At 38.8% G+C, this 26,064-nt stretch overlaps 1 protein-coding gene across 3 annotated transcripts; it reads right to left on the reverse strand.

Annotated features, from left to right (window-relative positions):
* Positions 1–528: 528 nt before the first annotated feature.
* LOC144657498 (pyroglutamylated RF-amide peptide receptor-like) lies at positions 529–21,220 on the reverse strand. 3 transcript variants are annotated; one of them, XM_078517845.1, is made up of 5 exons: positions 21,152–21,208; positions 19,022–19,097; positions 6,842–6,956; positions 3,099–3,331; positions 529–2,665 (listed from the first exon to the last, which is right to left on the reverse strand). In XM_078517845.1, exons 3-5 carry the CDS (start codon positions 6,918–6,920, stop codon positions 1,847–1,849), a joined length of 1,131 nt encoding a protein of 376 aa, XP_078373971.1. In that variant the 5' UTR covers positions 6,921–6,956; positions 19,022–19,097; positions 21,152–21,208; the 3' UTR covers positions 529–1,846. The 3 variants fall into 3 exon arrangements, with proteins under 3 accessions (XP_078373971.1, XP_078373969.1, XP_078373970.1); XM_078517843.1 differs by lacking the exon at positions 19,022–19,097 and having other exon boundaries at positions 21,152–21,220; XM_078517844.1 differs by lacking the exons at positions 19,022–19,097; positions 21,152–21,208 and adding an exon at positions 7,363–7,892.
* Positions 21,221–26,064: the final 4,844 nt, after the last annotated feature.

Raw genomic sequence — 26,064 nt, forward strand, 5'->3', positions numbered from 1 at the left:
TAAGAGATTTTTTTAATGTGTTTTCAACAGCATATTACCTGGGGTTGCCCAGGGTAGAGGAGGGAGGAGATGGCGCTTTTGGATTTGACTGATACATTTCTCCGAACACTCAGTATTCCATGCAGTCCTCTCAAAGGACCAATAGCCTTCCATCCTTTCTTAGTGGCGCTTTGCCAGTACTTGGTCGTTTTCTAATTGTCACATACAACTGGACGGAAATGTGAATACAATAGAGACTTTATTAAGATTTCATCGTATACATTGATTATAGATCTCCTAGAAAGGATACCCATAAATAGATAAATAAGGTTACATCAGTTAAAACACATATGGCTGCCTAAAATACGTGCATATGTTAAGGCAAATAGTCTAAGGCTGTAGATATGTACGACAGATAAATATATGACCCAGTAAATTAACAACTAATTTCCATTTTATATTGTCATATAGCAAGAGGATACTTGCATATAGTTGCAACTGTCGTTTATAAATATATATCATAGAAACAGAATCAGCGAATATAGAGCAAAGCATAAACAAAAATTTATTTTTTTTCTTTTTTGAGAGCGCCACCTTCTTCCTTATTCAGATAAACACCAAACTTTACCATGTAATGCTACTATCTTCTAATAGGGCCACATTCTAACTTGTATCTCCATATTCTACTGCATGCTCAAAGTCTTTACGCAATGTTTTGTCAAATTTTCAAACAATAAACGACAGAGATATTCTATTGCTCGAGTAATGGTTGCAGCAAAGCTACAGATACTTTAAGTAATGTTATTGATATACTATACATATATTGCTATTCTGGCCTCTGCGGCTTCTTTAAAATTGAATACATACAAGTCATACTTTATTTCTACTCAAAGTCAAATAGAGCTTGTTATGCCCTTCACATTTCGAGTGAACAAAAGATATACGGTAACTTTATTTAAAACAAATATATACATACATATAATGGTGTCCTTTAGTATGATTTTAAGTAATTTGAAAGGGTAATCACACGATTTCGAGTACAATTTTGAATAAACGAATATACGCTTGAATATACAGCCAAAATTGCACGACAAAATCGTACTTCCTTGCAGGTAATACATATGCGAATGTTAGCTGGGAAACTTGGTAAATTTAGGGACAATAATGCGCACTCCTAAAGTCCGTAGAAATCTTTCGAAGATTTCCAAAATTTCCCATGGCACTCTAAATCTTCGATGATGCCATCGGAATTTAAAAATTTTAAAAAAACTTAGTGATGTTATAAAGTATGCGGGTGAAGCATTTAGGAATTCTTCGGCAATGTTCGTAATCTTTACATTTTTGACGACGTCGGGTCCTGAAATCTTCCGTTGATCCTCGGTCATTTTCGCCATTTTTTGAGTAAGATTCAGTGATATACGGAAGCCTTTTCAATGTACTGTTGGCTATCATTAATTTTTAATTTTAATTTCATCCACTCATTTTGCCTTGCTGCACTTTGCACTTCAACCTTGAAATATTTCAAATTTGTGTGCTATCTAATTAGCACCACGGAAAATTCTTCGGATAAGACTCGATTCCAATTAACACCGTGAAGGTATTCTCGCTTTAATGGTTGTTTTAAGCACTATGGCGATCAACTTGGGTGTCAAATAAAAATTAATAACGAAAAATTGTTGATATTAATCAGTCATTACCGACCTGAGCTCTGTTGCTAAAAAGGTGGATAATGCTATTCACCGGAAACTGAATCGCAATCCACTTTATATTATCTTTAGACGTCGTCAAAACAAATGTTGCGCTAGCCACTAAATATTGATTTATCTGGTGGATAGTGTTATCCATCTTTTGAACACCCGGAGCCTTTTTAAAGTCTGGTATCGTTTGTTTCGTTCTCGTCGTATGCACGGTTTCCGATGCCGTTGCTTGCACTTTTCTTTTCCACTGCCTGCACCACTGTGCCTGCCCGACTTATTATGGTGCTTCTTGTATTGCTGTCAGAGTTTCTGTCTTCCTTTTGTCCACCGGGATTTGCAACCTCTAAGCAAACTTTCCTCAAAGAATCCCTCCGGAAACTTGGACTGTTAAAGAAGTAAATGAAGGGGTTGCAAACTGAATTGAAGAGACCCAGAGCATAGGTGATGAATCGAATAGTATCGGCTGGGTTAGGGAACGGGGCGACATATCTTTCAATGAAGCCGGTGTATATCACAAACGGCGCCCAACAAACGAGAAAGAATATGACAACAGTTAGAAGCATCTGAGTAACGCGCTTCTTGGTTCTGTCCAGTGAGGCTGCATTAGCTGTGGATACTGTTCCCTGGCGAGAGATTTTCCTTTCACGGCTCCACACCGCCTTTCCGACGCGGCTGTACAGCACAATAATGGTGACCAACTGAATGCCGAATCCAAAGATGAACAGGAATATCAGATAGCTAAATCCTGCTGCTGTGTTATTAGGGATGGTGCGACAATACCAGAACGCGCCATTTGCTGATTGGACGTTCTCAGTGTCAGCGAAGTAGAACGTGGGCAGGAAAATGACGCCCGCGTAAATCCATCCAGTGGTGATAAGGACTTTTGGACGAAGCCAGGCCTTCATGGCTTGCAGAGGACGAACAAGGGAGTAGTACCGATCAATGCTGATTACAGTCAGTAAACATATGGAGCTTGATGGCGCCAGAAACTGTAAACAAAGCGTTGGGTAATATATAAATATTCACACAAATGAACATAAATGTCGATCTGAAATTAACAAATAATGGAAACGGTACGTCGATTGCTGGAAATACACAAATTCAGCTTCTGTATGAGCGAGCTAACTTTTGTTTTATTCAACCATTGTCTCAGCCCTTCCCAGTTTTTTCTTATGAGGAAAATCACAATACGCCTAGGGCTTACTTTGACTTATAAGAAAATGAAATTGTGTGTTCTTTACAAGAAGTTGCAATCGTAGTCGGTTTAAAACTTCTGTCTTCCCCGCTCCCCGTTTTCTAACCGTTTTCCCTTTACTCTTAATCTTGAATTATTTATACTTGTCATAGCCTCGTAAATGCAGCCGTTATGCTAAATGCCAGAAGAGTGAGCCTGCGTACGCGTGTAGTAGTTTCGATACTAACCTGGACAAATCGTGCAAGCTTACATACACCACCTGCTCCCTTCTGGTCTTCTTCGGGATAATAGAAATTGACCCATATGGTCAGCGGTATGCACAGTATGCACACGAGCAGGTCTGAAATCGCCAAATGCAGGAGAAACAGCTGCACTGCAGACCGCTGACCACGGCGACGAGATGAGACGATGATTGAAACAACCAAGCAGTTACCGATTAAACCAACTATTGATATCAACCCTGCAACACAAGGAAAAAATGTATTTGTTTTGACTGTTGTATTTAAAACGATCAAAGTATACCTTATTGTTTCTTTTTTTTTCGCAGGACTTAATTTTCGGGCTTTTCAAAAAATCGCGAAATTAAAGACCCGAGAAAAAAGGTTAACGTTCTCGCGTAAAATAACGATGCGAACTTTAATACCCATCTTTATAATTCGTCATGATTAGTCAACGTTGCCGTCAGCTGGTGCAGTCGTCGTACTGAGCCCTACTATATTATGTTACAGAGGAACATGTCAAACTGTTTTAAGTTTCGTTCAGTGCTATATGGTTGTGTTCAGTGTCATTGGAAACTATTGCTGTGGAAAATTAAGATCAGCTGTGCCAATTTTGAGACTAATATCATAGGTGACAAATTACTCCTTAATTTTGGCGCGAAATTTTAACGTTAATTTATAATTTCACATGTGAAATTATTAAATTCCCATGGCAACGTAGTTAGCGGCAAGATGGCGTCCGGGATAAAAGATGTTTTAAAGCTTAAACTTTAGTATATTTTCGCTTGAATTTCATGAATTTCATCTTAGCCAGCTATATTTGAAATGAGCCGAACAAAGGCTTTCTTTAAAGACTAAAAAACTTGCGAACTTAAGCAAAATGTATGCTTTCAACTTTTCAGCGCTCGGAGTTCGCGATGCAGTATACTAGTCAAAAACCTAAGATTCCAAGCGTAATTTGTCACCTATGATATTAATATGAAATCAAATGTTATACTCGAGAAATTAGGAAATAATTTCACGCGCATTTTGTCAAAATTCTAATAATTTCCCTCGCCTTTTTCACTCGTCGCCATTTGATTACCCATACTTACTGTTTGCATGCCAATGCAGACCAGTATTTTGATAATTTTTGAGAAATTTAGTTCCTTTATTAATAAACGTATTTTTTGGCCCAAATCGCGAAATTTAATATGCCCGTTTCATTTTTGCGAAATAAAGCTCCCGAAAAAATAATTAACAATAAGGTACTTACGAGTAAAAATAAACCGTCAAACAATAGAAATATTTTAGATTTTCTGTAATTTTTAGAGTGATAACCAACAAGAGTTGCATCAATCTGAATTAAAAAAAAAATTAAAATGTATAGAAGAACTATAATGTACGTCCTCTACTGAAACATTGCCTCACTTATTTACCAGGAGAAGTACAACAGTCGCTCGCAAAATCAGTCAATTAAACGAAAGAAGGCGGATGCATACAACATCTATACAATAACAGGAAGCGGTATACTTAAAATAAAGGGTAATTTTTTGAAATGTTGCCTTTCTTTTTCTTCATATTTTATTTCTTCAATTCAAATTTACAACTGTTCGTGTCAGGTGATATGTAGCTTACTGAAATGCTAAGATTAGCGCAAATTTGACATTACAATTTAAACCCATACATCATTTCGAATGAATGAACACACACACTAAAAAAATGTGAATCACGACTTGTCTAAATATTCAAAGTGCAAAAGTTAACTATTTTTAAGTCGAGACGTAAATACTGAACCTATAGAATATGTTTTGCCGCCGCGAAAACAAAAGTGTAAAACGGATATTTCGATGAGTATTTACAGCTAGCGTGGACAAAACTGAACTGAACGATTTTTACATTTACATTCTCAGCTGTTGTAGTCCGCCGCCGGCGTTGTAGTTATTTGGTTTGGGAGCTGCGATTTCACATCAATGAAACTAAAGAGTAGAATTCTATTGCTTAAGAAATAAAAAGGAAGAAATGGCCATTATTTTGGCGATATCTCTTGAATATAAGCAAATCAGTCTAACTCGTTTCTTAATGCTCGCTGATTTCGGTTACCTCGGCTCTGAGATCGAAGATAACTTTACTCCGATGGTAATTCATGGTGTAAAAAAGGGTTAATTTTAAGATAAGTCAGTTAACCTTGTAATTAACGATTAACCATCTTAGTCTTACTGATCATCGGTAAATATTTGTGGAATAATTTTATTACACGGGAAAAACAACAACATACGCTCTCAGCCGGACTAACTGGCGGCATAACATGAATGCACGTAGTCGCTATGCGTCAAAAACAACATTCATAAGTGAAAATTAGCTAATAGCAATAGAATTAATATATTATTTTCTCTTGCTAAAAGCCGTAACTATTCAGACAGTAAATTGGGAAATGAATTTATTGGGTATCGTTAATTGTTTCTGTGATCTCGGATTATGGGTATACAGGCCACAGGCCGGCTGCTCGGAGGGCTTTCTCTACCTCAAAAAAAGTGGGAAAGCTTTACGGAGCTAAATTAAATCTATTGACTTGAATGTAAAGACTAATTTTGCGAAAAATGTGTGGGGTTCATTTCCGCCGGTCTCTCGAATCAGGTCTTTGTTTCTCCCCGAGAAAAGTCTTTGTTGGGAGGAGCGTGGGATTATTTTTTTCCGAACAGCTGCTGGCAATCGAGCATGAAAAGTGTGAGCAAACGTTCACAATGCCTTTCTGAGAAAATTCACATTTGAAGACAATAGTGGATATGCTTAAACTTTCTGTTTCATTTATTTTAACCCGTTATTAAAGATTTTTACATTATATTTGTCCTGTCAGTAAAAAATATTTAAATTAAGGTGCTGAAGAAAGAGTGAAAGCTTAAAACAATAATACTTGAAATAAGCCAACAATACCATCATCGAAATTTTTGTTTTATAGTAATGATCTCAGCTGGAACGGCTACCATGGTTACGGGCAAAGAAGTAATATACAATGAGAGATTATTGAAGTGAGAACATTGTCTTGAGATTCTGGAAATTCATGCAATTCTTTTGAGTTTTACATCTGCTTTGATGAACTTATTCTAACCCTTTCCATTATCAAATTAACAGATTCGTGAGTTAAAATATCGGCTTTAAAAATTTCATTCATTGTTTTAATACGTACATTTAAAAACAGCGCCGAATAGGAACTAAACACTTTGGGTCGATTCGCTTTCAATATCAGTGACCACAATCATCAGTATTTAACTTTGTTTGGAAGCAACAGTTACAAATAAAAACAGCTCAAACAGCGATAGTCTTCGATTATATATACAATACAGTTCTTTAAAAGGAGAGAGGCTACTTTTATCAGCTTGATCTTTTCTTGGGGGTTAGCGGGAAAACGTACATTTTTATTCTTCTTTGTAACACTGGTTTAGCTCTTTAATCAATAATTTAAACTGCCAATGGTGGAATGGAGCTGCTCGCCAGTTTGCGCGTATATCAACTTATTTCAGTAGGACATCACAAGCAGTGTGTAGGGAATGGAATCTTAAACGATTTTATTTTTTAAAGGTGGAATTGCTTCACAAACAGACCGCTGCAAATATGTTACATGTATTTAGCTTCTTTTAATAATTGAACTTATATTCAATTTCTTGAGGAGGATCTAAATAAACTGGTTATGAATTTAACTTACTTGACTTTGGAGAAAAAAAAAGCACTTCCACTGAAGAGTATGTAGGTATAGTTAAGTATTCTTTACTCACCTAGTACAATTATAGCCGCGATGAACTCGTCACCGCTTGTCGACCAAAGATTGTAAGTGGTGTCGTTCGAAGAGGCCATGATACTCTGGGGGCAGGCCGTAAATGTCTTGTATTTCTAAGGAAGAAAAAACTTTGCATCAAATGGACCCTTTTTTTTAAAAAAATCTCAGAATGAATGGAATCTCTTTATTTGTTGTAACTGAATTGCGTGAGGTTTAGGTAGCATCAAGCACTATTTCATGCATCACATAGCATATTTTGCTTCCACTAATCACACAAATAAATGGCAATAAGCTAGTCGTAAGGTGCTATCCAATGGAGTCATCACTGTTCTCTAAGACATCGTTCAATATCAAAAGTACCGGACAAGCCTGAAACATTTGTAAAATGTCACAAAGTATATTTAAAAAACTCAACTTTGAATTTGTTTTGCCTAGTATAGAACAACATTTACCGAACTTAACACAACTCGGCAAATCTGAGATTAAAAAAAAAATAATAATAATGACGTGATCACTGACCTGGATGTGAATCAGAGCAACAGATTTGAAGTTTCGCAACTTAACGAAACTGTTCTTACGTGTGTAGTTCACAACGGCGTCGTAAAAGAGTTTCAGTTCTTTCTGGGTGAGTGGATATATAAAACGCAACTCTGGCGTAGCGGAACCAAAGCTCTTTCACGAACACTATATGCAAATGAGCCCACCATGGGCCGATAGAAAACTCCCTGGAAACTGATAAAATTTCGTGCAAGAAAGTTAATTACTGGCGCGAAAGCCATTAATTTATTGATATAGCTTTTCATCTTAATGAAATATTCGGGGGAAAGCCAATATGGGTCAGGAAGAGTCCATTAATAGAACCAATGTTTACAAATCATTGTAAATGGAAAACAAAGCAGCGCCTCCTGACAAATCGCATAGCAATGACAGCTGACAATCAAAACACTGACTTAATTATGCTTTTGATTGCTTGCTTTTGATGCTTCAGTGATTGACAATATTGAAACGTATTGAAAACTGACTTAAAATTGAGTCACCAATTTGACTAATAGCCCAACCAAAGTTACAAATACATTATAGCTTTATACAAAAGAATAAAAATAATAAAAATACAGCCCAAGATAATTGAAATGCTCTATAATTTGTGATAACAAGAAGATATATATCTTAATTTTCTCAGTTGATATTGGGTTAGATCAAGGTCAAATCAACTACAATATTGAGTTTTCGCATATTTCACTAAATAAATTAACACATTTTTTACAGATGCATGAACTGAAAGACACAAAACGCTTTTTGCGTACAGCACAAGTAAACACTTTTGCAGGAGCAAAATAAAGAACAGACCAAAACAGAACTAGATTGACTCGCACATTATGTGAGAAACACGGGCTTCCTCTTAGCTTGATCTCTATCAAGTATTCTTAACAGAAAAGACTGTTTTAAATTTTTAATACCCTACACGGTAGGACATGAGTTACAATAATGAGTAAAGATAATAGGAATTAATATATTGTATAAGGCTTCGTCCAACTTCGTTAGGGAGCTAAAATTAACGCTCCATGAAATTAATAACACTACTTAATTAACGCAAATCTTTGAATTTCTCGTTAATTTCATGCAGCGAAATCTTTCATTTTATAACAAAATATTTTCGCGAGCTTAACCGTAAAGGAAACTTTTTTGCGTTTAACATGAAAGTGCACATTAACCTTCTAACCTTTATCATGTCAAGCTAAATTATTCTTACATTTGGTCAACTTTTTAAATCGCACCACGTAATGCTCTCACCTCGAAAATCAGTCCAGATTAACGGATGATCTTTTATAGCCGATGCTACATACGTCTTTTTCGAATTGTTGTTAATAAACAACTCGATTTAACTGCGGGAATGTTAGTTACTGTCGATTGGGACGGAGACGTCGTTGAAACGGAGATCATTGCATAAATGGTAAGTCTGACTTCTTCAATATTTAACCTATTCATCATCAATGTTAACAATGATAACTTGTAGAATTTTGGAAAGTGAAGTTGTGCGAATGAAAATGCATTTGTATTTTAAACATAACAATCGCTTTACAGCGAGCAGTCATCTTTTTTAAAAAGTTCTCGAACTAGTGAACAAACACACCTATTCTACCATGACTAAATACAAACATTTTTCCTGTAGAGACGGAAAGCTGGACAAAAAGGATTCAGAGTGGTCTAAAGAAAACATACCTCTGCTTCCACTGAGAGCCCAGAGTCGGAAAACGCCGAAGAAGAGAGAACAACGAGTCAGCCAGGAAGCCTACAAAAAAGGTGTCGCGCACCAAAAAGGTAAGAAAAGCAGTCTCTTAATTTACCCATAATCCGTTACAACGCGACGCGTCTACAGTGGCCACACAACAAAGTTTTTACAAGTGTGCATCACACATTATCAGTTTGACGAACACGCTCATCAAAGTTGAAAACGAAAATGGAACTTGTACACGATAACTTTGTCAACAAAACGCAGTAAAGAAGTAAAATTCAAGATGACATGTAAAAAAGTCTTGGGTGGCCGCGGTAGGCGCGTCACACTGTAAGCGACTGCTTGTGATAGGACGCAAGGATGCCGTTTTAGGCGAAGAAAACACAAAAAGCACAGAAGAAGAAACGTAACTAGGACCAGTACCACACACAACACGATGAAATCCGTCCCAGCGCACTCTCTCCGATTACTACATACCTTTGAGTAAGGTGGCGAACAGCGCCCCCCCGGCCACAAGAAAAGAAGAAAGCGAAAAAGAAAAAGGAGAGCGAAACGAAAGAGGGCCGTGCAGGCGAAAAAACAAGACACAAACAAGGACGACCGAGAGGGAAGACGAAAGGCAGAGAGGGGCCAAAAAAAATGCGAGCCACTAATTACTCAATGAGTTTTAAATTCCGACACCGTACCAGACATTTTTAGGTCCTAAATAAAAATTTTTTTGTAAGAAGCGATTAGCGTTGAGGCCCGCAACAGGCGGAGATTTTTTACTTCGACGACTCCCACAGTCGAAATTGGTTATTAGAATCTAAATCAAAAAGAGGGAGTGAACAACGGCCAGAAGTTGAAGGTATTTAAGATTTTAACATCACTACAAAATAAAATACTCCACTTTCTGAAGAAAAGCCTACGAAAAAGCTTAGTGAATGACCATAAAAAAAAATGGAAAGTAACCGTTAAGAATAAAAAATTATGGAACCTCTAGTTCCTCAGCGCCAAGCGGACAGCATTAAGATATCGGGAGAAAAGAAAGGGTTACATCGTTTATAATAAGCATTTTAGGTTTTTTCTATCTTAAACAAATAATATGCCAAAGAAGCGATTTTTAGCGTCGATTTTCTCAAATTTTTATGTCGGCAACTTTATTTTATTTTGTGAGATTATACGCTTTTTATTCAAATTCGTTTCAAAGCTTCTCATTTCCCAAATCACTTTAGAAATGCCCCGCATTAAAAAAAAAAAATAAGAATTTTATACAAATAAGTATGCCATCACTAAAATAGCATGGCCAAAAGTTAGAACCATCAGCAAGAAATCGAAGAGAAGAAGCCGATTGGAATCTTTACGTTAAGATGCTCATAAAGAAATAATCGGGAGAAAAGAAGGATTATAATAAGCAGTTTTAGTTTTTCTTACTTAAACAAAACTATTGCCAAAGATATGGCGATTTTTGAGCGTACGATCGTTTCTCCAAATTTTTATGTCGGCAACTTTATTTTATTTGTTGTCGAGATTATAAGCTGTTGTTATTCAATATTCGTTTCACAAGAACTTCTGTTGCTCGCATTTCCCAAATCACTGTTTAAGAAATTGCCCATTCCGTAACAGGGTCATTCTTACTTTTTCTTTAAAAATTACTAGGAAAGCAAGAATGTCATAGAACGGTTTTATACTAGTGAAAATACCTGTCAGACATAACTTCAACTGTTTGTGTTATCTGGCTGCACAAATATGCAAATTAAGGAATTCTTAAAGTGCCTATCTTTAACTATTTCACGCTTAAAGATTCCTCTAAATCTTTTCGCCTACCTTTTGGCCAAACGAAGTTTGTGTCTCCAGGCAGAAGCTCGTATCAGCAATGAAAGTCGAAAGATAAGAAGCGATAAAATTAACGCTGTGAAATGAACATGTTTGAGCTTGACGTGTATTTATAGATTGCGCTCGAGCTCCGTTAATTAAGTTTATTATTTGCGATCAGATAAAAATCAATGAATGATCAGATTACTAAAGTCCATTTCTAAGCACGAGAGAACGGAAGTTTGTTTCAGAAGCATTTATGCATAGAAATACCGGTTTTTTTTGAGCGGTAAATCTGCATTTATAATAGCTGGGAGTTTGGGGTGTTTTTTGGTGTTGTTTTTTTTGAGGGGGCTCGGGGGGGGGGGGGGGGGAGGTGCCTTCGTATCCTCTTTGTTCTTTTACACAGTGGCCTGAATTTGGAACAGTTCGGGGAATGGATTATCAATTACTCTTCGTTATGCCATGTCACCCCTTAATGTGGGAGCGCCGCGCCTCAATTCACGATAAAAAATTTATGGCCGCCCGGTCCATTTATGTAGTTCTCCGCCAGGTCTCTCAATAGGCAGGTTACGAGCCTAGTGGCCCATCAGGCCGGAGCTCATACCGGTTTCCGCAACGTGAAGCGACAACGAGTATTTTTTACTCCACCCGGATATGGGATGCTATTCCATCGCAGGGTTACCTCCCTTCCCGAAAAGCTAAAGATTGACTGGTAATCATTTTTACACCTGGGTAAGGAAAGGGACTCTGGGAGTTGAGAGGCTTTCCAAAGAACTTAACGCATTGTCCCCCAAAAGCTCTATCCAGGACTGTTTGGTCCAGAGTCCAGCGCAGTGACCATTATTAGGCCATCACGCTCCCCAACCGTGTAAGAAAGTGCAAAAATCTGCTTGTATAAGCCCTGGGGTTGTACAGTTTGGTACGAAATGTGGGCTTTTAAATGTGGTAGGTCTTATATCCGTGGTTGGGGTGCGGTGGCTTAAAGCGAAATTAAAAAACTTCTTGTTTTCTGAAAAACGTTTTTATAAACTGATTTGAATTACATCAATGAATTAAAGGGACAGTGTCACCAAGATTTAATAAAATTTAAAACTCTCAAGACGGTAACCTGGTAGGAAAAAAGTGGCCTTACACTTTGACAGTTGACTTGGAAGAAATATATGGGCCTTGAATTGGGAGGGCTTATGAGAGAAAAGGATAAAAAGGGGAATTTCACAGAATCTGCTCAACAGCGTACTCTCGAGCAGCTTTCATTTATCTGCCCACTGTCTTTTTCTCTCTCCAGGTTTTAGTAAGGCCAGACCGCTATGAGTGGATTTACAATTCATATTAACACTTTTTTGAGATTTTTAAATCCCGGTTCGAGCTTTGGGGGGATATTGCGTTGAGTTCTTCGGAAAGCCTCTGTACTATTATACCGTATTTACTCGAATAAGCGCCGCCCCCGAATAAGCGCCGCCCTCGAATAAGCGCCGCATTTCGGACAAAAAAGTTAATAAGCGCCGCCCCCGGCGCCGCAGTCCCGATGCGGCGTTATTAAAGGAAATCTGTTTAACTAGAAACAGAACTACAAAGCAACTCTTAAACAAACTTGGACATTTCTTTCCATCAAAAGCGACGTTCTGCAGTTCAAAGTGCTTGTTTTACCGCTCAGTTTTTCTATTGAACATTCTTCAGTACAATCTTCAGCAAAAGACGACTTTTGGCAATCAGGGGACCCTATTTTAATAAATGTAAAGGATTAGATTCTTTGTGGCGTCAAACTTTTTAATAAGCGCCGCCCTCAAATAAGCGCCGCCCTCGAATAAGCGCCGCACTGGAGGCGTAAAAAATTTAATAAGCGCCGCGGCGCTTATTCGAGTAATTACGGAGTCCCTTTCTTCACCTAGGTCGGCGATAAGGACATACGTGATGTAAGTCATGACGCATCACGAGAGGTGTCCTTATGGAGAGGTTCGACTTTAATAAAAAAAAAAGTCCGAGATAACAAAAACAGCCAAGTTCTCACCTGCTTTTTTTTGTAAAAATCTGGACGAAAAACATTTGTATCTTTTAACTTGCCCTAAAAAGAATTGATTCGAAATTCATTTCAAATCAATGAGGAAAATGTGTTAGCTTCACTGTTATTATGTTGTTCTTGCCGCGAGTAAGCCACGCCTTCTTCGAACACGATAATTACTCATGACACAAACGTAAAGTCTGTTCATTTCAAAATCAGCTCGCATTATGCTTATTAACAGATGAGCTATTTTGTTCAACAATCAGACCACTGTGTCAGAGATCTAAAGAGGATTCGGAGGCACCACTTCCACCCCCTCCCCCCGCCTTCCTACAACAACACCAAAAAAAACCCCAAACTCCCAGCTATATAAATGCAGATTTACCGCTAGAAGCGATATTTTTTACCCGTCAGTCAATAATAAACCGGTATTTCTATGCATAAATGCTTCTGAAACAAACTTCCGTGTCTCTCGTGCTTAGAATGGATTTAACTTGATCATATTTTTTTCTGATCGCCAAATGAATAAACTTAATTAACGGAGCTCGAGCGCAATCTATAAATACACGTCAAGCTCAAACGATGTTCATTTCACAGCAGTTAGATTTTCTCGAGCTCTATCTCCGACTTTCATCTATAACGAGCATCTCCTGGAGAAATTTGGCCAAAGGTGGGAAAATTTAGAGGAATAACGTGAAATAGTTAAAATACACTAATTTTATGAAAACCAGATACACAAAAGTAATTATTGAAGTATTTTCACTAGTTAAAACCGTTCATGACATTCTTGCTTCCTAGTAATTTTTAAAGAAAAAGTAAGAATGACCCTGTTACGGAATGGGCAATTTCTTAAACAGTGATTTGGGAAATGCGAGCAACAGAAGTTGTGAAACGAATATTGAATAACAACAGCGTATAATCTCGACAACAAATAAAATAAGGTTGCCGACATAAAAATTTGGAGAAACGATCGTACGCTCAAAAATCGCCATAACTTTGGCAAAGATTATGTATTTTTTAAGATAAGCAAAGAATACCTGAAAACTGCTCATTATAAACGACTGTAACCCTTTCATGTTTCTCCCGATTATTTCTTTAAATAGCAATCTATAAATACACGTCAAGCTCAAACGATGTTCATTTCACAGCAGTTAGAATTTTACTCGAGCTTCTGTATCTCTTCGACTTTCATTGCTGATAACGAGCATTCTGCCTGGAGACACAAAACTCTTTGGCCAAAAGGTAGGCGAAAAGATTTAGAGGAATTTTAAGCGTGAAATAGTTAAAGATAGGCACTTTAAGAATTCCTTAATTTGCATATTTGTGAAAACAGCCAGATAACACAAACAGTTGAAGTTATGTCTGACAGGTATTTTCACTAGTATAAAACTGTTCTATGACATTCTTGCTTTCCTAGTAATTTTTAAAGAAAAAGTAAGAATGACCCTGTTACGGAATGGGCAATTTCTTAAAAGTGATTTGGGAAATGCGACAAGAAGTTTTTGAAACGAATATTGAATAACAACAGCATATAATCTCGACAACAAATAAAATAAAGTTGCCGACATAAAAATTTGGAGAAACGATCGTACGCTCAAAAATCGCCATATCTTTGGCAAAGTTTATGTATTTGTTTAAGATAAGCAAAGAATACCTGAAAACTGCTAATTATAAACGACTGTAACCCTTTCATGTTTCTCCCGATTATTTGCTGTTAATGAGCGATCCGCTGAAATGGCGCTGAAATGCCATTACTAGAGCATATTTTTTAACGTCATTCCCCATTTTTTAAAGAACCGATTTTATAAAGGCTCTAAATCGAGATAAAGTGGAGTTATAAGCCTCATTTAGTAAAAGACAAAACACGTACAACCTCGCTGCCGTATCACCAAACTCAACATGCCGAATTTAAATATAGAAAGAAGAAAGATATTCTTTATACTAACCAAGTATGATCGAAAAATGTGACGGCAGGTCAGTGTCGAAGTAACAAGAACACCTTCGATCCGCCATGTTGGCGGCCGTCACGGACGCTCATCGGCCCTCGATATTCCAAAATAAAAAAAGAAACTTTTAATATCCATTTGGTAGTTAGGACCCTAAAACAAGACTGCATGCCAACAGCGAAATGGGAGGACGGTGTCCGGCCAAAGTTCGAATAAGAAGACATAAAGAAGAAGGAGTAGAAATACACGATCGAGCCCGTAGAATAGACCCGAGAAAGCGGCGAGAACGAAAGGTATGTAGCAGGGTAAAAAAGAAAAAAAGCGGGAGTGAGACGGCGCGTCCTAGTAGGAAACACTCATCCGCGCGGCGCGACGGAGAGGGGGACTGTGAGCGTTCGACCGGAAGACGGAGGCGACGGGACGTGAGCCGTCGACCGGAGGGGACGGGCGGGGCGCCCGGGCGACGGGACGGAGCCGGCCGGGAGTGAGCCGTCGACCGGGGACGAGCGTCGACGAGGGAGGGACCCGGGAGCGTGCAGCCGTTCGACGGGAGAACGGAGCCGTCGACCGGCGTCCGGCCGTCCGGCACCGCCGCGACGGCGCCGGTAGCCGCCGGAACAAACGGAGCCGTCCGGATCGCGAGAAGGCCTCGAGCGCCAATCCGTTCGCTTGCCGCGCGCGCCGAACACACGGATCCGCAGGAATTTTCGCGTAAGAGGTCACATTTTAGCACTGTTCCGCCATTACCTCTTTGGAGATTCGTGGAAGTTGTCCTTAACTTACATTTTTAGGTGTTTTTGTGAAAGAGGGAAAGGTATAAAGGATTGGTGGCATGGATTGAAAGCAAATAAGGAAACTGGAGTCTGAAACTAGAATTTTAAGTTGACAATAAATAGTTTGGCACCAAAATAGGTTTCCTCCAGAAAGTATTAATTTTTCCGCAAATGGATAAATGGTGGAAAACTTGGAATAGAACGCGAGATCCTTTTTTTAAGGAAAAAGATGCAAAAAATTCCGACCAGGCCAACTTCTTGTCAGGGTAATTGACACTTGATTTCCTTAGGCATTAGCTAAAGAAAGCTTGTGTGGTCTAGGGGAAAGAAAGCTTGTTGTCAAGGCAAATGACACATGAGACGTTCTAAGGAACGTCTATGCCAAAATTGGAGCTCTGAGGCGACAAAAAAAAAAGATTGGTGCCTGCCGATGTTGCACTTTTGCTGTATAAAGCTTACATCCTACTCCACATGGAATACTGCAGCCCACTTTTATTGGGAATTAACAAAACGTTAATCAAAAAACTTGAATCTGCTAACCATTATTCTTTGAAAACCCTTCTGAATGCTGGAAATAGCCTAGAATATAATTCCATTTTGTCTATAGCAAGCATGCTATCACTCGAACGTAGAAGGTACGATCAATCATTCACCTTGCATTTAAAAAAAAAAAACGTACTACTGGCTGACATGTCGAAGGTGGTGTATACAAGAGGTGGAACTGGGGCTTACCCAAGTTGAGTCGTAGTGTAACCGAACCATTTATCAAAACGTGCATCAGGGACATCATCCATGATCATGTACACCATGTCAAACAACCTCTTTCCTTTAAGCCTTTCGCACAGTTCTGTTGCCCTCTTTGTAGGAGCGTCGATAGAGACCACTGAAGTAGGTTCCTCTTGTCGAAGAAGCTCTTCAAACACCGCTTTTAACAACTTCTCTGCAACTAGCTCGGAATCTGCAAAAATCGGCCCTATCTTATAACTTTCTTCTTTGACAAGTGTTGGTCGGGCAACCGTATAACCCACGATGGAACCTTCGCTGTTGATGGCCACACGTGCGTGACTGCCAGTCACGCGTAACCATTTCGACAAGAAGGCGTGACGTTCAAAGCCAAACACTGCTGTATCGTACGAGAAGAGCGCTTCTTGATCCACTTTTTCAAAGCCTTTGATTTGTACGGGAGATCCCACTGTTGTCTCAGAGAAGTAGGTTATAGCGGTTGGAAGATGAAAGACGAAATGTGCGTCATAAAACAGGCTGCGAAATCCCCTGTGTTTGTTCGCTGCTTCTGACTGCTCCGTCACATGACGGTGAGGGTAAATGGAGGAATGGCATGTGGCATGACTTGTGGAATGGCATAATTATGCGGAATGTAATTTACGCGGGATGACTCATTGACATAAATTTTACTGAAGAGCGCGGAAATTTTTTAAAGAGCAGACGCTTTATTAAATACTGCGGGCTTATAAATGATGACAATCGATTGAAGATAGCGTTCTTCACGGATTCTAAGAAAAATATTTCGGCGGCTAGTATTTCCCCAATGCTAAGGATTTCCCATTCTGTTGTTCTGTGGACGGTTTATCGCTTTTAGTCAAAAGATAAAAACAGCGACGGAAAAGCATCCGACCGTAGATCTTTATGCCTCGGATACATCTTTGTATTAATATTCATGTAGCGGTTATTAATACTGTATAAGTTAAACAAAACATCGAGACAGAAAGTCCAGTTTTGGCGGATGTCATCTCAGCCTCAGTAAGTAGTCCCTAAGTAGAGGGTACAAAGCAGAGAGATTACGAACACTACGGCATATTTGTTTCATTAGAAGTCTACTAGCCCTGCTTTTCGTTAGTCTCCTTCGCAGCCGCTCGGGCTGAAATTACGCAACGCTCCCGGTTCGGCTCGAGTGCCGGGCTGCGAAGGAGACTAGCTTTTCGCCTCCCATTATGAAGACTATATAAACTCAGTGGAAGACTTGAACATTAACTTTAAAAAGCGGCAACCGACCGCCGATCGAGTAGAGCGAAACTTTCATATAGTGACTATAGTCACTGCACGGTAAAAACAAGCTATCGTATTTCAAATCTAGCTCGCATTGCAGATTTACCGATAAGGCAGATAAGGAATCCGGCGATTAATTATCACTGCCTTCTTGTTGTGAATACTTGGCTTTCTCTTAGGAAAAGAAAATCATTCGCTAATCATACATTTTATTTTACCGCAAAGATCACGAGACGCACATCGATAAAATCCACTGCGGTAAATAGTGTCACACCAGCGGAGAAGCCGTGTCACGATCTTTTCATTGCTGTAATAAAAAGCTAGAAATATACCAAAAGTAGTTGTCTTCAATGAAACCACTAGCTTTTTCCCACCCCTAGCAAGTTTTGATTTAGAAAGAAACGATTCCTGGAACAAGGCAGTGACACGGTCACACATTATTTCGCGGGCGACTAACAACACGTCACTTGCTTTCATTTTATATTTAAATGCGTTGTCTTTTTAAAAACTTCTCTTCAAATGGGTTGAACTTGACAGTTGTGTGTCTTGCCTTGAAGTACGTAGCTTTAGAACAGTTTAGAACGAATATCGTTCTGTATTTTGAGGCAAATAGACGAGAGTTTTCATTCATGTTAACAGAACTACTCACACACAGCTAGTCGATAATTCAAATCCTCGGAAGTGTCACGGCAAATAGCGAAAATAATTTATCTGCTTCTGTTCGGCGTAAATCGGTGATTTGAACGGTGAAATGATCTTAACAACGATGTTCTATGGAAGTTGCCTCGTCCATACTGCTCAGTCCTTGATTGTTTGAGCCAGCAGTATTTAACAAGGCGGCTTCTCTTTTAAAATTTGGCGCGATTTTTAGTATAATTTATGTCAATGAATCATTTCGCGTAAATTACATTTCGCATAATTATGCCATTCCGCAACTCATGCCACATGCCATTCCGCAAACTCATTCTGCCCTTTACCCTCACCGGTCACATGACGAGCTTCTTGCGACTTTGAAATCGTGGACCCCTGCGATGTTCTGCAGTTTTACTGCAGAACATTAGCAGGGAGTCTAGATTTTTCGACACGTATGAGTATGAATGAAATTCCTTGACGCCTCTTCGCCAGAGATGTGTTAAGGAATCAATTTACTCGAATACCGATCCGTCAGCAAATGGTCAAGTCCACCAGGTTGATCGTAGCCTGCGAATACAGCCGCTTCTCATTTGCGTCCCGCAACGAAGCGCGAATGAGAGGCGGCTGTATTCGCAGGCTAGGTTGATCGATAGAATACAGGATTTTTTAAACTAAATATACCACTGTACAGTCGAGAATGCCGGAAAACAAGGATGCAAACAGACAACATTCACAAAGGAACCAGCGGATTAACTAAAGACGACAATAACCAAAAATTATTTGCAAAACTTACCACTTGGGATGTAGTTCAGGAAGCACGGCGGCTTATTCGGTTACGAAACAAAACATCTTCCGGCGCTAAATTGTGTCTTTGTAAGAACAAAATTCTCATTCAGATAAAATTTTATTCTTATCCTCAAAGGGACGTATACAAAACATGGACCCGGGTCCATGGACCACCCCTGTGGACCCGGTCCATGGACCACCTTGTGGACCCGGTCCATGAACCACCCCTGTGGACCACCCCTAATTTTGGAAAGAAAATCAAAGTGTAGAATGGGGACAGGGTATGAATTGACGGCAGGTATTAAAACACAAAACAACGAAATGAAACCACTTAAACGAAATGACCAAAACCAAATTAGCGAAACTACTGAAACGACCAAAACGAAACCGCCGAAACGGCTGAAACGAGCGAAACGAAACATAATCACTGAAACCATTACCATTAGCGAGAGCTAACCGTAAACAGGCTAACCTGAGTGTTATTCAGGCTAACCGAAGTGCTATTGAGGCTAACCGGAGTGCTAATTAGGCTAATAAGATCACAATATTGTCAAAATATTGTTAAAAACTGTGTAGCGCTTATTAGGCTAAGCTAGGCTAACTGGAGTGGCCAATCGGAGTGGAAGGCATGGAAGGTGCTCTCCAGTTTATAGCCTAAATAGCACTCCGGTTAGCCTAACTAGGACTCCGGTTAGTCTGTTTACGGTTAGCCTGGTAAAGGTTTTGCTTGTTTCGGTGATTTTGTCTTGTTGTCTTTGTCACTCGTTTCAGCTGTTTCAGTTGTTTCGGCGGTTTCGTTTTGGTGGTTTAGCTTGTTTTGGTCGTTTCGTTTCGGTGGTTTCATTTCGTTGTTTTGTGTTTTAATACCTGCCGTCAATTTATACCCTGTCCCCATTCTACACTTTGATTTTCTTTTGAAAATTAGGGGTGGTCCACAGGGGTGGTCCATGGACCGGGTCCACAGGGGTGGTCCATGGACCCGGGTCCATGTTTTGTATACGTCCTCCTCAAAGAAACGAGTTTCAAAAAGGGCAACTTTATCTTAACTCGCGATAGAGTTTCAGACGCTTAAAATGTCATTCATCGCAAAACGCGGGAACAAAATAGATTAACACACTCAAAAAAGCCTCAAAACAACATACTAGTATACCACTGTAGATACCGGAAGTGTGACGGCTTTTTCACTCGCAAAACGTTTCTTTGGGCTAAACAGAGGCCCTTTAAGGGTAAATTTCGACAAGCGACACGGCGTTTAAGAGGGACCTGCTCTTAGGATCACCTGTACATATGCAAGATAAATAAAATCGATTTTCTCATACTTTGTTAGGATAAACTCTTTTACTAACTTGTTTCAAAAATGTATCTTTGAGATTGTTTCGATTTTTATTTTTTTTCGTCGAGACGACTCTTCGGATTTGGCCGCTCGAAGCGCCAAATTCGGCTCTAAATTACCACTTTTTTCGAAGGCGAGCATAAAAAAAATAATCCGTAGCAGCAAAAGCTGGTACATAGTATTAAAATATCATCTTTCAACAGTTATTTAACGCTCTCAGATCCGAATAAAATTTAAATCTGAATTTTTATCAAATTTTCAAAATTATATGCTTCGGCCATGTTGCATCACGCTTAAATTTAGGTCAACTTCGTGAGCCAAAAAGTCAATCTGGTACATGGATAAGGCTGTCAAAACTATTTTTCTGAATAAAGGTATCACTTCATCTTCAATTTTATCCAAAAACTAGCCTGGGTAAATAAAACGGAAAAAATCGAGAGCGGCTGGAAAACTTGACACTTGAGCTAATTACTTGACATTTTGACCTTTCATGTTGCGATTGTTATCGCACAGATTGATCTAGAAAGTTCGACTTTGGGTCTTATTCCCCGTCAAATAGTATTTTTAGTCTCCCAAATAACCGAGCGAAATCATTTATTATATTTTACAGTAAAAATAAGCCTCAAATGAACATTCTTAGCACGTTTATTTTGAGTTACAAATTCTGCAAATTACATCTGGCGGTTTGGCGAGGTCCGACAATGCACGCAATGAAAATATCAGTTTATAAATCACCACCGAGATAAATCTTCCTTAAAACTCGAAGAATAGATAGTGAACTAAATTAATAACACATTTTCCTACCTTTATCGAGCCTATTTTGACGAGAAGTGGTAACGTAAATGCGTCCATTCTACGAATCCATAAACTGTCGGCGAATGTTCTCAAGTTACATATTAACCACAGACACAGGGTACCCAAGCACCCCTTGAAGACTGGGCCGGGAGGTGGGGGATGGGTTTTGTACAATGTGTAAAGAAAAACGACTCAAAAAAAGAAAACGCTAAATTTAAAGGCTATAAAGCAAGTTATAGTGGACATTTTGCTTTAACAATGAAAAAACTCTTTGCTTTCGGTCACTTTTCTTGTCCCCAGTTCTTTACTCTAAAAAGGTGCGACACAGGATAATATTTATAATGATAATCATCCTTAGTTTAGTTTTCCTTTTTTCTTTCCACCTGACACGATTGTGTTATCTTTGCCTTCAATAAATTAATTCGCATCTTGGGCAAATAGATACCTAACAAACTGTAGGAAAAATACCGCCGGTATTGGGAATTTTACATGCGCGTTCTCCGTAAATGCATTTTTTCTCTTTAACATGATAGATATCCTAAAATCAAGGAAGCATGTTTGTCCTCTTGTAATTTCAAACACGCATTTCTTTGTCTAGTCTTTTGAAGGCAGTAACTGATTATTCTTACTTTCACTAACAACAGAAGCACAACCTTTTTTAGTACTGGAAATTTTTCATGCTTCGTTCAATAAAAGATTTTTTCGCCTTACACACAGGGGCCTGGGGACAAGTCAGTTTAACATATTAATTCACTTACAACAGTCACAAGCGAGGGCAAGCTCACTTAAAACAGCAATGTACTCTGCTTTGCGCTTGGAATTAAATCCCTCTGTAGAAATGTCAAAATAAATGCACACTGTATTGAGCATTGCAATACTGAGTTGCTTCAGCCGCTTTTCCCTGTACATGGCACAAATATCAAGGTTGTCATACACGATTGGATGCCGCAACTGCACTTGTTCAAGTATAGCTTGCCGTGTGTCGTCCATCATCTGCTTTTCTTCTGCTGCTCTGATGTCAAAGCCAGGCATTCGTGCACATCATTGAGAATTCCTTACAAGATTCCTCTGCAGTTGTACGCATCATGGAGCACACTCTGAGCACACTAAAATCCGAGCATCCCGAGATAACATTTGCCTTTATTCGTCAGGACTATGCTGGGTGTTACCATAACTCAGTCTTGCTGGCAACATGCAGTTTAATGCAGACCAAAACGGGTGTAAGCGTTCACCGAGTTGACTTCAGCGACCCCCAAGGCGGGAAAGGTGCCTGCGACAGAAAGGCGGCCACAATTAAGGCCCACATCAGACGACACATCAACGAAGGCCATGATGTGCAGAACGCCAAAGATTTCATAGACGCCATGTTGTCTAACGGAGGGATAAATGGTGTACGGACTGTCCATGTTGATGTGGGCGATGAAGGAGGGTGTATTCCTCCCGAAGTAAAGCTAGCTGGAGTAAGTTGCCTGAATAACTTTCAGTATAGCGAGCAAGGAGTAACTGTCTGGAGACCGTTTGAAGTCGGACATGCGAGACTAATCGATCAAAGCCAAATTGAAGGTACGTATAGCTTGCACGGCGTACCAGTAATTCAAGATTTTTGGTGTTTTATTTTTTTATTCTTGTAATGCCCAAAAGAAACGGTTTCTATTTGTTATTAAATTCCGATGGCTAGAATAGTTATCTAACATATGGTTACGCTGTAATATTCACAACAAGGTGTTTGAGAAACTCTGATAACTCTGAAAACTTTCAAATTGCTGGCTGAATGAAAACATTTTTAATAGCTGATCTAGTTCCTGAGTTTAAACCCATTTATCAGCACTTTTTGCCTGACTATACCGGTAGATGATTGATTGATTGTTTTAGCAAGATATAAAGTAATTAACATGCATGCCTTATATCATCTCAGAAACGAGATTTCAGGTCAGTTGGAGAAAATAAATTAATATTTAGAGAGTATTTTCTTTAACTGAGAGGCGCAGTGGCCTAATGGTTAGCGCGCTCGCCTCTGAGTCGAACGGCTCGGGTTCGAGCCCTGGCAGGGGTGCTGCGTTGTGCTCTCTCCACAAGGTACATCTATCCACCCAGCTGTATAAATGGGTAACGGCAAATTTACTGCTGGGAGTAACCCCGCAATGGACTTGCATCCCATCCAGGGGGAGTAGCAATACTCCTAGTCGCTTAATGTAACAAAAACCGGGATAAACTCCGGCTATTTACGGGCCACTTGGCTCGGACACAGACTTTACCTTAACCTTTTTATAATGAATCCTGAGTTTGAAAAAGTTTGTCAACTTACAACTTTCAACGCAAACTAAACGCAGAGTACATTGCTGTTTTAAGTGAGCTTGCCCTCGCTTGTGACTGTTGTAAGTGAATTAATATGTGAAACTGACTTGTCCCCAGGCCCCAGTGTGTAAGGCGAAAAAATCTTTTATTGAACGAAGCATGAAAAATTTCCAGTACTAAAAAAGGTTGTGCTTCTGATGTTAGTGAAAGTAAGAATAATCAGTTACTGCCTTCAAAAGACTAGACAAAGAAATGCGTGTTTGAAATTACAAGAGGACAAACATGCTTCCTTGATTTTAGGATATCTATCATGTTAAAGAGAAAAAATGCATTAACGGAGAACGCGCATGTAAAATTCCCAATACCGGCGGTATTTTTCCTACAGTTTGTTAGGTATCTATTTGCCCAAGATGCGAATTAATTTATTGAAGGCAAAGATAACACAATCGTGTCAGATGGAAAGAAAAAAGGAAAACTTAACTAAGGATGATTATCATTATAAATATTATCCTGTGTCGCACCTTTTTAGAGTAAAGAACTGGGGACAAGAAAAGTGACCGAAAGCAAAGAGTTTTTTCATTGTTAAAGCAAAATGTCCACTATAACTTGCTTTATAGCCTTTAAATTTAGCGTTTTCTTTTTTTGAGTCGTTTTTCTTTACACATTGTACAAAACCCGTCCCCCACCTCCCCAGTCTTCAAGGGGTGCTTGGGTACCCTGTGTCTGTGGTTAATATGTAACTCGAGAACATTCGCCGACAGTTTATGGATTCGTAGAATGGACGCATTTACGTTACCACTTCTCGTCAAAATAGGCTCGATAAAGGTAGAAAAATGTGTTATTAATTTAGTTTACTATCTATTCTTCGATTTTTAAGGAAGATTTATCTCGGTGGTGATTTATAAACTGATATTTTCATTGCTGCATTGTCGGACCTCGCCAAACCGCCAGATGTAATTTGCAGAATTTGTAACTCAAAATAAACGTGCTAAGAATGTTCATTTGAGGCTTATTTTTACTGTAAAATATAATAAATGAATTATCTCGGCTATTTGGGAGACTAAAAATACTATTTGACGGGGGATAAGACCCAAATTCGAACTTTTTTAGATCAATGCGTGCGATAACAATCGCAACATGAAAGGTCAAAACGCCAAGTAATTAGCTCAAGTATCATATTTTCAAGCCGCTCTCGATTTTTTCCGTTTTATTTACCTAATCTAGTTTTTGGATAAAATCGAAGATGAAGTGATACCTTTATTCAGAAAAATAGTTTTGAAAGCCTAATCCATGTACCAGATTGACTTTTTGGCTCACGAAGTTAACCTAAATTTAAGCGTGATGCAACATTGCCGAAGCGTATAATTTTGAAAATTTGATAAAAATTCAGATTTAAATTTTATTCGGATCTGAGAGCGTTAAATAACTGTTGAAAGATGATATTTTAATACTATGTACCAGCCTTTGCTGCTACGGATCATATTTTTTTATGCTCGCCTTCGAAAAATGTGATAATTTAGAGCCGAATTTGGCGCTTCGAGCGGCCAAATCCGAAGAGTCGTCTCGACGAAAAAAATAAAAATAGGTCACCAAGGGTGACATGAGTCTAATGCCGTATGGCATAGTGATACAGATTGCGCGGTTTTCGTAAGCCGGTTAAAATTGGTTAGAGGTTTGTGTTCGGGAGTTTAATTTAAAATGCTTATAGCAAGCTAGGGGCATCGTGGATGATAATGGATGAAAACGAAACAGTCCTAAATGTTATATGCTTCACAAAATTTAAAGTATGAACAGGAGTTGATGTTACTTCTTCCGTATTGTCCGTAAAAGCAGAAACGATTAAACATTTGGACAAGATTGCGTGACGATTTACAAAAAGCATGTTCATTACAACAAGGGTTGAAGAACTTCACATCGTTTTCTTTCAGATTTTTCACCATTTTGATGATGACTCTTGAAACATATTTTGCAATAAAAGCACTTGAAATAGTGACTGTTACTCCATTGTACTGTAAGCACTTAGTGACAGATTTTCCTAAAAACGGGTGTAAATGCTCACGTCAATATAATGATGACCTTTGGAACGCTGGAAACTAGGCAATTATTATCGAGCTACCATACACAGGAGCGAAGACTGTTTATCATGATGTACAAATTTCGCGAATCATCACTTCCATATCAATGTAACCATTTTATGATTTTTCTAGCTGTAAGAAGAACTTTATAAGATCTCTGACAGTCGTAAAAGCATGAAATTCGATTTCATGCTTTCAGCCAAACAAACGCATTTTGATTTAGTCGCGTAACTTGATTTACATTTATCCATGTACATCTTTTATTTTTGAAGGTTTTTGTTTGCACTGTAAAGAAAAAATTGGTCAAAATTCGAATGACTTAAATACAAAAACCGAGGTAAAGTTTTCTATTTTTTAAAACAAAATAAATATTTGGTCGCATTGTGTAAATAAACGCGAGTCGCCGTCGAAATATTTTTTCTCAAAGACGTCTTGCTTTTTAAGCAAGACGAAAACACAAGTGCTTAACTGAACTGAAAACGAAGATTTATTTTCACAAAAAGCTTACAAATGTCTTAACTGGAAAATTATTTCGTCCTGTTCAAGTGTTGA

Source organism: Oculina patagonica, chromosome 6 (genome assembly GCF_052425735.1).
Source record: "Oculina patagonica isolate OP01 chromosome 6, crgOcupat, whole genome shotgun sequence".
NCBI lineage: Eukaryota > Metazoa > Cnidaria > Anthozoa > Scleractinia > Oculinidae > Oculina > Oculina patagonica.